This window comes from Limanda limanda, chromosome 21 (assembly GCF_963576545.1).
Source record: "Limanda limanda chromosome 21, fLimLim1.1, whole genome shotgun sequence".
NCBI lineage: Eukaryota > Metazoa > Chordata > Actinopteri > Pleuronectiformes > Pleuronectidae > Limanda > Limanda limanda.
This window is the reverse complement of record NC_083656.1, coordinates 20,130,139-20,144,665: the sequence shown is the minus strand read 5'-3', so window position 1 is coordinate 20,144,665 and position 14,527 is coordinate 20,130,139. Positions and strand designations below refer to the sequence as shown.

Genomic DNA, 14,527 nt, shown 5'->3' with positions numbered 1-14,527 from the left:
TAACAATCTTGTAAAACAAACAGATTCAACTAATTTAATTTATCAAATTAAAGAACAAATAAAGTATTGAAAGCAAACTTTTTGTGAGAATGAGAAGTGTCGTGGTGGCCAAATAAAGCTGTTCTTAATACTAGATGTGTTGAGATTTGATCTATTAAGAGTGCTTTGTCTTTTTCCATGCACTGTGCAAATGAGTAAAGCTTGTTAAACATATGATAAACAATACAACTGCACGTTTTTTTCAACAAAAAATTATGCAATATCTCTCACATATAATGATGCATAGAAATACAATCAGAGACAGTGACACATCAGCAAAGCCCACCTGAAAACCAGGGCCCACTTCTTCAGCAAAGTTTCATTGTACTGGTCTCTGACCTCGAAAAGTAGGTCGAACAGGCGGTTCACTGGGAAACCATAATCCTGTTCATACACACACAGACAGTACAGGAAACAAAGTGTGTTCATGTCAGTTGTTCTAAACACTTCAGATTTACAAGCTGTTCAAATGAGGTCAGCTCTGGACCAACCTGTAGTGTGTCAGCGAAGATTACTATGAGGTTCTTCAGCTCCAGGACCAGGTCTGGGTCCTCACAGTAAGACTGGAGATAGATATCAAATATTCAGCATCACAAAAAGTATCTGTGAGAACAGTAGCAACAACAAGATGATCCCTTTTGAAGAAATGCTAATAAGATTTGTAAACATCTAATTTACAAAGAAGTAGACAGAGACAGAGAGACAGGTTTATGCAAGTACTGACGGACAGACAGACAATCCCTCAGACAACATGATGCCTCCAGCTCAAGCTTTTTGAGTGTGGGAGCATTTTTATTTATTCAACATCTGTCATGGTGAATTAAGTCACACACAAAAAATTAACATAACTACTCAGATTACCTCACTGTCTTCCATTTCCCTGAACTAATCATCAAAAATATGAGTCAAGGCAGTGGCTGTCCAATATTTGCATGTGGGTTATAAATTATTAATTATTACTCATATAATAGGACTGAGTCTGTTAATCTGCAACTTGCAGACAACTTGTCAACTAAAATGAGTTAGTATGACTTTTTTGGGGGTATTGCCAAAATGCTTTTGACATTTTTTATAGTCATTGAAACACTGAATAACAATGTGTGCGACCATCAGAGTAATTAGTAAAGCTGTAGGCAGTTTGCCATCAAGATCGTCAACCCCCAGGTGCTTCTTAATAACATTAAATCAACTTAAGCAACATTAACTTCCTTGAAGTCAATCCTTCACTTTTGGCCTTCCATGTTATGCTCTTTCAATTTAAATGACAAAACTTGGATTGCAAAATCTACCAGCAATGGTTAAAGCTCAGCCAACATCACTCATGATCACAAAAATGTACCTTACAATGCACGTTATGTAACACCTGCCATTTTATAAGCGTACTTATCCTGAGCTCTTGATATTCAACCAAAAGGAATGGAAAATGGCAAAAATGCTAATTATTTAGATTAAAGTATTTATTATGTAGGGAATAGTGACTGCGGCAGCAAAGTCATAGTTCCGGCTTCATTGCATTGAAAATTACCATAACTTCAAGTAAGAGTCAAACCACAGTTGTCCTTGTAAAGTCAAGCTGCTTTAAGACATGCTCTGAACTCTAGAAAACCTCCAGACATTTTGTGGAGGGACTGTACAGACATTTTCAGGCATGACCTGAGTGTAAGATCCGGAAAATTGGCTACGGAGTTTACCCAGAGTTTGTCTTTCACACATGCACAACACAGCGGTAGGGTCTCTGCACAGACACGTTCACAACAGCAACAAACCCTCTGGATTATTCAGGAGAGATCTGAAGCAGCTGAGAGGAGCAGCCGGAGGCAGGAAGTGACCTTTAAACTCTCACTTGATTTTCTTGACAACAACGTACACCGGTGTCTGTATTATTATTATTATTATTATTATTATTATTATTATTATCACCACAAACTCACTTGACATCTTCGTCTGTGTCTTCTACGTGTATGTCTACACTTTTCCACCGGGAGATAATTGTTTTCTTTTTGAGTTTGTCTTTTTTGCATCTGTCACGCATTAGAACCCGTCATCAACTCCCATCCCCACTCGCTTGCGGTGATTCCAGTGGAGGTTCCCCTGACTTTATACTAGAAGGCCAGGTCAGAGACGGCCAACTTTCTCCAGCCAGTCCCCTGATATAAAGTCTGCAGAAAGTCCAGAGGAGCCCATGTGACAACACAGCAGGAGATCCTCTGCAGGATAATGGTTTCAACACCCCCACGTGACGGGGCCACTGATGAAGATGGCAAGAGAGCTTTTGGTGATAAGGGCCGACGCATGATCGACACATGTTAGCACAATTAATACTTTACATCCTGCCTCTGCCTGATGAACCACCCTTCACCTGAATGCCAGTAGAGTTATGGGTTCTTGTAAACTTGTCTGAGCAGAGAATCTCTCGCTGCAAATGTGTGAAAGGACACATTCACAGGAAGTCTGGACCCAATTCTACGGACAGTCTGTACGCAGGTCATGTCTGAAAACGTCTATAGTAAAAGCTAGACGGAAATAACAACAGTCCCTAAGGAGGGAGGGGCTCTATTTTTCAGGAGGACGGAGTGATTTATGACCCTGAGAGAAAAAGAGTTGAGTGTGTAAATCAACCGAGTCAATTAACACAACCTGAGGTCTGATGTAAAGCAGTGGCTGCCAGCCTCTCTGTTTACTCAAACACACACAATCACGTCAACAATCAGCTGGAGACTCCACTAAACAGCAGCACATCACAGCAGTAGCAAGGATGTATCCTCCCTATATTAGTCCACAGCTTCCATATCATGATCATTAATGTATATGAATATGGAATAATGTTTCAGTCCTGCAGGCTGCAGTATGTAAGTGTATTATTTTTATTTGATGTTATTACTGATGGTGCACAGAACTGGTAATAGTGTATTTAGAGTTTTTTACTGATCAAATCCTGGGAGAACCGTAAACATTTATTACAGGATTCAACACAACATTCTCTGTATGTTTACAGTGAATTAGTGGCGGGTTGGCTTACTTTTTCTCTGTGGGCTGACAATGCAGTGGCTCTTAGTGCAGGAACCTGAGTGGCACTGCCTGAACTGTGGCCCAGCAGAGGGGCTGCAGGCCAGGGGGGACATAGGTCCTTTGTTTATCTTCTCATCCCATGCTGTGCAGCCCATTCTCTGACCTGTTAGCATAATCCTCTGAGTCATTTACAACTGACTGGAACCCAGTGGTCAGGAATATGCCTTCTTAATCTGCTGTTATTGTTGCAATCTGTCTCTCATTAAGGCCCCAATGACCTCCTCTTTGGCTGCATGCGTATGTGTGTTTTGACCTCTTCTCTTGAGAGTGACATCAGTGGTGTGTATGTGGGTGCACTGACCTCCACAGTGTCCCGTTTGTGTGTGTGTGTGTGTGTGTGTGTGTGTGTGTGTGTGTGTGTGTGTGTGTGTGTGTGTGTGTGTGTGTGTGTGTGTGTGTGTGTGTGTGTGCTTGTGTGTGTGTGTGTCAGACTGTGAATGAAGGCTCTTCCAGGATAAATAGATCCACAGCAGGCTCTATTATCTCTCTTAACTCTCAACAGTCTCCTTCTCATTTAAAATCAACTCCCTGCTGGCTGTATGTGTGTGTGTGCGCCCTGCATGCTTGTGTGTGTGTGTCTGTGTGTGTGTGGCACGTGCGTGCATGCTTTTGTGTGTGTGTGTGTGTGTGTGCATGCATGCAAGTTTCTCTTTGAACACCTACAGAGTGTGTGCGGAGCACAGCGATGATCTTAGACAGGGCCATGTTCCACAGTTCATCAGTGAAAGCTCTAGTCACCAGCCCATGTGTGGCATGGAGGATATGATCCTCCACAACAAAGAACCTGATGAGACACACACACACACACACACACACACACACACACACACACTTCAATACTTTTATCACAGTTCATTGAAATTGAAACAGACAGAACTGATTTTCTCAAGACTTGATTTGATTGCCTTATGAAACTGAGCTATAAAGAGAACTTGTGGAAGCCTTCAGTTGTCATAAAAACTCAAAAAGGTGTTTAGTCTGTTCAGTCTGGGCTACTGTAAAAAAAAAAAATGTAGCGGCCTCTGCAGAGAACGCCGCTCCTGATGTAAATATAAAGTATTTAAATATAAAGGGCTAATTCTAGGGTAAAGAAAAACAACAATTCTTACAATTTAGGTGAAACACACTAGTGAAAACATCACTAGGATTACTTTATATTCAATTTCTGCCAATAGATCCCTTTCACCTAAATCTTACACACTGGACCTTTAAGGTCAGCTGAATCTAATATTCAGGGTCAAATTCTGTACAGAAATAAGAAGAACTTCTTACCCAACAATCTGATTGAAGTATCTTCTGTAGCCTTCCACTGTCTCATGCTGGATACACAAAGAAACACGCACAAGATGCCATGTTTACACAGAGTGGATAGATGCATATAATATTACATAGCTTATCATTGTGTAGAATCAATGAGCCAGGATTGTTTTTTCAAGTTATAATCGCTGTGGGTAAAGTTAAGCAAATTTGATTTGGCTATTTGAACTTCATAAATATGCATTATATGTGTGTCATGATATGTGTTACTTACCATGTTAGCCTGTGGCTGCAGCACTAGCCTGGCCTGTTTTTTCCTCTGTTTCCTGTAGTAGTTTTCAAATGTTTCTCGATCACCCTGTGGACAAGGAGAAATACAACACATTTTAATATCCATCCTGAAAATACTGGTGGGGAGAATTCTTAGCTCAAGACTGTATTTTTGTTACAAGAAAAAATTTGAAATTAATTTAAGTGGAGAAACAGCATCACTCACCCAAACAGCCACATTATAAAACGTAATAATGTAACTTTTCCATGAAGTATAAATCTACAATAATTCTTATTTTTGAAATAAAGCTTTACATGACAAGAAGTGCCTGTAGCACCTCCACTGCATTAAGTCATAGCTCAGAGGTGCAGGATATTAGCAGATTTTAGCAGTTTATCAAATTCAACTGTACAGAGAAATGTAGTAATCAGCATATATAGTATACATAGTACACATGTCATTGAACCTTCACTGATCATGTGGTAATGTCATCACTCAAGTGTGTGTGTGTGTTTGTGCACAACACCTACCAGCACAGTGTATATATGTAAACATCTGTAAACAGGTGAGAAGTCCACAAGGTCCTGAGCTGTAAGAACCTGTCAAACACAAATGAGGATATGTGATAACTGTCAAATATTTACTCTACATTGATGCAACAATGTTGTTCCTACAGGAAGTGGGAGCTAGTGTGCATGCATACATATTAGATGTGTGTGGTCAATGCTTTTCTCAGAGGTCTCCCTCTATCTGGACTGAGAGCATAACAAATTCTGAAAAGTTTCCTACGAAGCCATGCACACCAACTACTGAGCCACTGGAGCTGCTAACAATGAGCATAATTCAGAGAAACCACCGCACTAAATTTTGCCTGGAGATTTCCAAGTAAGTTCTACATACAAGCCTGAAGCTAAGAGTTTAAAGCTAACAGAGGTGAAAAACCAGATCCAAATTTAAAATGCTCGACCTAAAGGCTTCCTCTCTGAGACAAAAGATTAAGACTGTGGTAACACAACATACAAGAGGGTGAAGAGGAAGGTAAACCCGCTGAATTTGTTTCAAAACTTGTCGTCACGCACGGTTACAGTGGACCATGCACCCCATTATTTCCAACCCCACCTGGCTACTGGGCCCAAGCTATGCAGCAATGCACAATGAGGTGTGGTTTGATATCACAGGTTTTTTGGTCAGCATTTACTTCTGGTGCCTTCCTGGTCAAGCTTTTCTCTTTCTGACAATACTACAGACCAACATGGCAGGTATATAGTATAATGGCCCCTGGAACCATTCATTTTTTCACACAAACTTTCCTGTACATTTATTACCTAAACATAGACAAGCATTTGATTGAGAATTCTATGGATTTCTTCACATCCTCACCCTGCTCCTCCTTAGAATGATACCCAGCTCTTGGAGAGACTCATTCCAAAGAAAGGCAAAGAAGAAACAAATCTGACCAGTTAAAGACCCATTTCACTGCATATCTTTGATAGAAAGGTAATTAGCCAGATAAACACTCCCTACTTATCTTCCAACCCGATAGCTCATCTCATGCAGAAGCCACATTTATTCTATATGTACTGATCATGGGAAAGCCAGTGTAGCATCGATATCCCTCGATGGATGGAAGGCTTTCAGCTATATTGATTGACCCTAGATGTTTGAGTCCCTTCTGCCCAAATATGAAGGGCTTCCTATCTTGGGGCACTAATTTTCTCCAGGTTACTTTGCCGCTGAGGCCCCCTTGTGGCTGCATATGGAGGCTAACATTTTTCAACTTGTGGCTGGCAGCCATGCTACTGTAGTCAAAAAAAAGAGTGAAGCACCTCAGATGCCACTTCTAAGCAGATTGAATGGGGCTAACCGTCCTTCTACACACAAGTCCTAAAAATAAGACACTGCATCCAATAAAAGACTTGCAACGTGGAAAGCCTCCTCGACAGGCATATCTTTTTCCAGTATTTTAACTGGCCGGATTTGAACGAGCAGAAAACATAAACCTGATTTAGACCTGGTGAAAACATCCATCCTGAGTGATCCAAACACAAGTGCAGGGATTCCGATTCATACTATTTACAGCACTGTCACTTTTTTAGGATCAGGGAAGACGCACATTAGCCCAGTTGCCTTTGCCTTACCGGAGTACTGTCCTCCCTCCCTACTTACCTCGCTGGCCTGCACTAAATTTGCATTTTAACAATAAAAAACAACACAGACCAGAAGTTAGACTGGACCCAAACAGAACTGATAGGGATTACTTTGTGATTTTTTGATTTGTTCAAGAATTCATGATTTCCCATACACACAATGAATAAAAGTCCAACATTAAGTGTGAACACAGTTCATCTGCCTCAAACCACAAAAGACGATCGGGTTTGAGGAGGACCCGAATGATCTGGCTTCACAATCCAACACAATAGATTAATAACTAAGTAAAGCTTCTTTTAGACAGACACTGAAGTCCAGATAATCTCCTGACATTCTCCGGACTGGCTGTATGTTTCTTCTGCCAGCACTGTAAGAACTCTGGATAATGTCCAAATAAGCCCATGTGAGAATACAGAAGTAGATCCTACGGAAGATTTACCACAAGTGTGTGGGCGTGTTGATGTAGAATATCCCGGGATGAAACAGCAGTGCCATACACGCAGAAGACACCTACAAAGATTTCAAGAAAACTTTTGTTGATAAGGGCCGGCACTAGTGTCACTGTGCTTGTGTAGGAGGTTTGTTAATATATTTATTTTAGGGTTGAGGTGTCATGTTAGGTGTAGCGCGAGGTGGTAGGGAAAGACTGACTCTCCACACAGGGGTTGGTACTAACTCACTTTTTAGTGGACAACTCAACACACCTGAGAGACCGAGGAGCATAACGGCAGCTGACGGACAATTGCAAACCAACAAGCCTCCGGTCAAGACAGTAACTAACCTGCAGGTTATTTTCTTCTCCACTATACTTTATTATGAACAGGGACAATTCCCCTAATAACCCTAACTCTAACCCTAACCCTCCATTACTTGAATCAACTTTAAACAAACCACAGCGTCTGTTCTGGCCGAGCCTAGCATGGCTAAAGGGTATGCCCAACAGACCGCGTTATGGTTCACGGCCGCTGGACATCAGGAGGTTCGGCGGAAAAGTGCAAGCAATCCATAATATCCCATGTCAGATAGTCTTGCTGCACATAGGGAATTGAGGCACATGATTCAAGTAAACTGCATACAGGGCAAGAACTGAATTAAATGTTATCTGGTGAACATAAAGGAGCTAGAGATGAGAATAGGGCCAGCATTTATCAAAGGTGAGCCAGTTCAGTTAGTCTCGTAACAATGTGATCTCAGAATTTATGCATTACTTCCTGCCTCTGCCTGCTAGGCGACCCCTCTCCTGAACAGCACGGAGATTCGTCTGTTGTTGCAAACACGCGTGAATGGAGAATCTCCTGCTGTGTCGTTCATATATGAGAGGCAAACTCCAGAGAACCAGAACCAATTGTATGGTCGCTCAGAGGTGGTGTGGGACACGTGGCCACATTCTTTTTTACTGTGTACACAATTATTCCTTACCTCTTCATCTGCTTCATCCTCATCTCCTGTGTCGTCATCCATCATCAAGCCATTGTGAGTGTGTGTTCGTCCATTAAAGGAGTACACAGGCTTGGTGTAGTGACCCATACTGGCCTGCTTTGTTACGACTCTGTTAAAGGTCCTGTGGTGCTGTGCCTGGTGGGACATCGATCACGCACGCATGCACACAGACCAGTTGAGTGATTAATAGCTATAACAGCCAATGGGGAAATATTAAAAACACTTTGAAAGGCTCATACCTGTCTCATGGCAGTCTCTCCAACCTTGTCTGAGTGTTTTCGGATGCTCTCCAGGAAGTCCTTGAGGTCTGACATTGAGATCTCCTTGATCTCCTCTCTCAGTCTGGGGAGGTTTTCAGCCATGATTTGACAGAACCTGTACTGGCTGACTCTGTTGAACCAATTACATTTTGTCAACGTACAATCAAATTCAACTGACATTTATTTTTGTATTCAAATGAATGCAATTCAACTGGAAATTTAACCAAATGAGACCATTTAACCAATAAGGCAACATTACAGTCAGCTGGATTTCCAAACTGATTTGAAATTTATTAAATTTGTTTCTGTACCTTCTCTTCAATACTATTTGAAAACACCTTTAAAAGGATGCTCTTATACTGATGATAATTTTGAATACTCATGAAATGGCATTATTTCTTCCTTGGGGAAATATAATTCCTGTTGAAACAAGTAATTGGAACAGGACAATATGCAAAGCAGAATACGTCTTAAAGCTGCACTAATAAATATCACTAACTCTATTTTTCCCTTTTAAGCTTCTATCAGCTCATTGTTATGGTTTATTGGCCCAGAACTTTATTTTTCTTTTCAATTTCTCAGTTAATCAATCCAGGTTCAGCCTGTGTAAGAGACTAACTGGTTACTATTGTAATCAAGGCTGTCATGATATCAGATTGTCAAATAGAACTGGTAAATTCTTTGCATTAAAGTAGCACTTTTCTGGTTTAAAGAAACACAAAAAAACTTTTACCTAACCAAATTCACAATAACAATATAATTAAAATATCTACAGAATAATAGTATTTATATTAGTCAAGTTCATTCTTAACCAACAGTTGTGACAGCAGTATTGTAAATGGTAGTTATTCTAGTGAATACAAGTTTTGAGAGAGCGAGGTAGACCAAGACAGGGAAATAATTATAACTAAGAACTAATACCATCATGTTGATGTGTAAACCAAATAGTTACTCTGCGTCACGATGGAAAGAAAGAAATGTTAAAAGTATTGTCAATACCAGGTAGGGCTGCCTGATTATGGAAAAAATCATAATCACGATTATTTTGGACAATATTGAAATCACGATTATTCAAACGATTATTAATATGTGCCCTTATTCCGAAGTCTATGCTTTGTTCTTTAAATGACTGGAGCGTGTGTATTAAAGTGAATCACTTCCGGTTCAGGTAAACACAGATTATGGCTGCGTGTCTTATTCCTCCGTGAAACCAGGATATCGGTGCCCGGTTATTCAAACACTTTGTAACTGAGAACTTTGAAATTTCCTCTCATTATCAAATTTCCCCATCTTCCCCCCCACTACAAGCACACAAGCAGACAGACAGAGAGAGAAAGAGAGGGATGGGGGATGGCTATGAGGACCATCATCATTTGCCCCCAAACCCCAACATTGAACGGTTTACATACAACAACAAGCGGAGAATCGCGGGCTGACCGGCACGGAGAAATGCAGGACAGGTGAGAACAGCCAGGCGGCTGGGCCCTTGAGGACGCTCCATTGTGTGGTACTGCTCCTCGTCGGATTCTTTGAATCCGAGGTGTTCCCAAACAAGATAACTTTTTCTACCCTTTTTGTCGATCAAACGGGGCTGCCCTCCCTCTGCCACTTTCCACTTGCACTGTTTTTTAAATACCGCTGGTCACCACACACACAACTCGCCTCCTTCACTTTAGAGCTGCTTGAGAGTGAGTGCCAGTGAGCTGGGCCGTGTTGAATGCTTTGGGGGAAGGAATGAATTATGCATGCCCGTCTCTTTCGAAAAAAATGCCAAATAATCATTTAAACTCGATTATAGTAGTTTCGAGATCGTTTGACCCCATAATCGAACTCACGATTAAAATTCGTTTAATTGCACAGCCCTAATACCAAGGTATTGCGACAGCCCCCAGTTTAAATAATACTGTTGCTCTATGTATTCCTGTATTTGTGGACAATTACTTGCCAAAATGTTTGCCCTCAGAACTTTTTTGTGTTTTCTATTTGTTCTTCATTAAGTGGCCAAAGATGCAATTAATGCAGCCTTCAGATTAGGTAAATGTTGGAAAGAGTTTTCATGATTTTACCTGGGGATGAAGACCTTCTCCAGCTGCTCCATGGTTTTCAACGCAGCATAGTATCTGCAGAAACAAATGGTAAAGCATCAGCAAGGTGGCACAGTCATTTTGTCCTTTAACTATTACAGGACAGATTTTTGAATTAGTCTTTAAAGGGCACATATTATGAAAATTCCACTTTTGTAGTGCTTCTACACGTTAATTTGGGTATCTAGCATGTCTACCATCCCAAAAACTACTCCCGCGATTTGTTGTGGTTCCTCTATGTCAGAAACGTTAGCTAGATGGCGTCGAAAGGGATTACGACCAGAATTGACGTCATAGGCTTGCTACACGGCCCGGCTCCATCGGCCAGGTTAGCTCGCGGTTGTTAACTCGTGGCCGGCCCGGTGGTTAGCTCGCGGCCGGCCCGATGGTTAGCTTGCGGCCGACCCGGTGGTTAGCTTGCGGCAGGCCCGGTGGTAAGCGCGGCCGGCCAATCTTCCACCGGTGGGAAGTTCGGCTGAATAGCGTGAGTACTCCATGACCTCCCTAGTCAGTTAGTTTGCCTACACATAGGTAAGTGAGGCAGACAATACAAATAAACTGCATACACCGCAGGGAATTAATTAAATGTTATAGGGCGGATGTAAAGGAGATAGCTCTGAGTGTAGGACTAGCAGGTAATAATAATGAAATCTGTGTTTCATTCTTTGATCTGTCACAGTGTGCACACATCACAAGGGTTCAGCCTTGGGTCAGTGTGCTGAGCTCCCCTCGTTAGGCTGGTAGGCAGGCTGTGAAGGGATCTAATTGGTCGGTGAGTGTGTGTAAAATGTGTTGCATACACATGAACAGAAGACAGACTCATAAACTGTACAGTGAAAAGGTTTGTCAGAGTGCATGGCACCAGGACAGAGGACACAAAGGCTGCAAGTGGCCGATAATTGAATAGAATGTGACATGGGCATCAGCACATACAGTTCTAAAAATGTGCATTTGAGCAATACAAACTCATTCCAATACATGGTAATAGTGTATAAGCCATGTCATTACTGCTAAAAGTACCCTCCATGCACACAGATCCCACAGGGTGGCCAGCATGGTCTAACTGGCTGTGACAGAGCTGAAGTGAGGGGGCCTTGTTCTAAACAAGAGCAAACTGAGGGTCAATTGTCCTGCCAGTGAATAGCCTTTTCCTTTGGTACACACTAAAGAAAGGGTAATTATTTTCCTGTCTAAAGTGAACTCTCCTCTCCTCTTTATACAGACAGGCATGTAAATGTGGCCAAACATGAAGTTCATGGGGGTAAGAACAAAGTTCAATCAAACCCACAGGGCAGTGGAAGAGTTGAAAAGCTAGTGGAAACCTGCATCATGAATACTGGTTTAATAAGATGTTTGATTAAATTAAATTTTATTCAATTAAATATCATTAAACTAAATGTTATTTTTGTAGCACCAAATCATAACATACGTTATCTCAAGGCACTTTATATAGTAAGGTCGAGACCTTAAAAATTGTAGAGAAACCAAACAGTTCCCATAATGAGCAAAGATTTTTGGCGACTTTGGAGTGAAAAAAATGTTGAAAAAACTAGTGTTGCTGACCACTCAAAATGCTTTACAGTGCAGGTTTTGCCATTCACCCATTCACACACAAATTCATACAGTGCATAGATGGCAGCATTTTGAGGGCAATTTGTGGTTCAGTATCTTGCCCAAGGACCCTTCGGCATGAAAATAGGGAAGACTGGGATTGAACCGCCGACCTTCTGGTAAGAGGAAGGCCGCTCTACTGCCTCATTAACAGCTGCCCCACATATTATTAGTTGGTTAATTATTTCATTAACACTACTATTAACTTACATTTATTTCAAGAACTTAGTTGTAAAAGCAATCTTTCACTGCCCTGTGTGGTTCTGTATTACATTTGATCCGACTATGACAGATTTGAGAAGCACTGAGAATAGGGTGGTAAATGAAAACCTATTTGATTATGTGTATTTTCTATACTTCTATAGTGTCCGTGAGACCCTACATTCAATTTCCAAACGAGAGATGTTTTTTAACACATGCACAACACAGCAGGAGTTGGAGAGGTGTAGCAACCGGCTGCAGTACATGCAGGAAGTTACGTAGTAACTCTGCTGCGTCAATCAAATGATTTTATACACAGACACTGCCGTCAGCCCTAATTACCACAAACTGTCCTGACATATCTGTCGGGGTATTCTACATGTATGACACCGCTTTTACACCCGGAGATATTTGGTTTCCTTTCATTTTTTGAATTTTTCTTCGATTGCTTGAAATTTTCATTTTCTGACTTCATAGTGACTTCATGACGTTGCTTATCAAATGAAATCATCTGATGTGAAATCACAGTCTAACCAACGTTAGCTTTAGATTATCTGTTACTAGATTGTTTATTATCATCTCATCTCTTAAATTGAAACATCTGTCCATTTGCTCTCATGTATTTTACAGACTAAGTTTGGTAAATAGTTTTCCTTGTTGTTGAGTTGAATTATTAATAGTTGTTGAATTATTTTGTCCATGCATACATACACACACACACAGGTGTGAAAACAATACCACTATTGCGCAGCTATCTTGCAGGGTGCAGGGTAATAAGAACATTTTTATTTTTAATCAGCAAACAAAATAACACAAGGACAGATTTTCAATGACTAAACCTGGTAGATTAATTCTGTTCAGTATTTATTTGCTTTATGAGCCAGAGTGGCTACTTGGTCACTCGGTTCTCTCGTGAAGTCACAGCTAATTACTGCCACCTATTGACACAACAAGGGCATAACATGACATGCGACAATCGACTTAGACAACAAATCACGTCGAAGAGGTAGATTATGTGCTAGGAAGATGGCTCAGGATTTCAGTGCTTTGTGTTCACCATTGGCTTGCACTCTCTTCATTCAGTTTATGGGTCTCTCGACCACTGTTTCTTTCTCTTTCCTCATTAAGCTCAGCAGCACATCACTGCAGTCTAGTTAAAATTGTTCATGATCCTCAATTAAAACCAAAGAAAAATGTCTCCCACAAGTGTTTCCCCACTTTTGACGACTTGTCTCTGCTGTATCATTAGCAGTCTTTGCCTCCGCCATTTTTCTAAGCTTTTGTCTAAAGAGGAGACAGTGTTGTCACATGAGGAACACAAGGCACAGCATTGGCTAGTTTATTAACCCCACCTCAAGGGACATTGCCACAGTGTGTACCATGTATCATAACAGACCTGACTAATCGATCATGAAATTAGGTGCCAACTATTCTCATCCTAATTTGTTGTTACCTTTTGGTTTCCAGCTGCTCCTTCAGTTTGCTGTACATTTCTAGCACTGCAAAAGAAGAGAACATGTGAAAGAGGATAAGTAGAAGGCTTTTTTAGGTTCAAGTTTTTATTCAGTTTGGCTCCTAAACAACAAATCTTTAACCAAAGTAAATCCATCAATACATTATCTATACCCTTATCCTGTCAGGGTGGAAGGAGAGCTGGAGCCAATCCCAGCTGAGATTGGGCGAGAGGTAGAGTACACCATGGACAGTTCGCCAGCGCAGAGCCAATATGCAGAGAAAAACAACTATTCACATTGCTCGCGTTGTCACACTATGGTTGTTACTGTCCACACAAACAGTAAGACCTCATAATTTCAGCTGCAGTTGCGGCATGCATGCAGTTCTTTCCCTCACGTGAGAACTTATCCTTTACCCTTCAGCCTGTGTGCCTGTCAATTGGAATGTGGAGACTGAGTGACCTTCATGCACATGCACCCTGTTATTGCCATGGGTGAATCAATTCTGTGGGAAAAGCTGATGTTTGTTATCTCTATATGAAAGCCCTGTGATGGAATGGATAGAGTGTACCCCGATTCTCGCCAGCCTCCTGCGAACCTCAGAGGACAAGCTGTATAGATGATGTGTAGATAGATGGGTAAGTCAAATTTGAGGCTGCACATTTACACTAGAATGAATTGTATTAGTGACCA

At 41.2% G+C, this 14,527-nt stretch overlaps 1 protein-coding gene across 3 annotated transcripts in view; it reads right to left on the bottom strand.

Annotated features, from left to right (window-relative positions):
- The window catches only part of exoc6 (exocyst complex component 6), a 43,382-nt gene that overhangs the window by 19,075 nt on the left and 9,780 nt on the right, over positions 1-14,527 (bottom strand). For all 3 annotated transcript variants that reach the window (XM_061094667.1, XM_061094669.1, XM_061094670.1), the window contains exons 5-14: positions 13,834-13,879; positions 10,551-10,604; positions 8,464-8,614; positions 8,204-8,359; positions 5,167-5,235; positions 4,640-4,723; positions 4,381-4,427; positions 3,772-3,892; positions 531-602; positions 326-423 (exon numbers count right to left, since the gene is read on the bottom strand). In XM_061094667.1, coding sequence (XP_060950650.1) covers positions 326-423; positions 531-602; positions 3,772-3,892; positions 4,381-4,427; positions 4,640-4,723; positions 5,167-5,235; positions 8,204-8,359; positions 8,464-8,614; positions 10,551-10,604; positions 13,834-13,879 — 898 coding nt within the window. The remainder of the gene's footprint in view (positions 1-325; positions 424-530; positions 603-3,771; positions 3,893-4,380; positions 4,428-4,639; positions 4,724-5,166; positions 5,236-8,203; positions 8,360-8,463; positions 8,615-10,550; positions 10,605-13,833; positions 13,880-14,527) is intronic.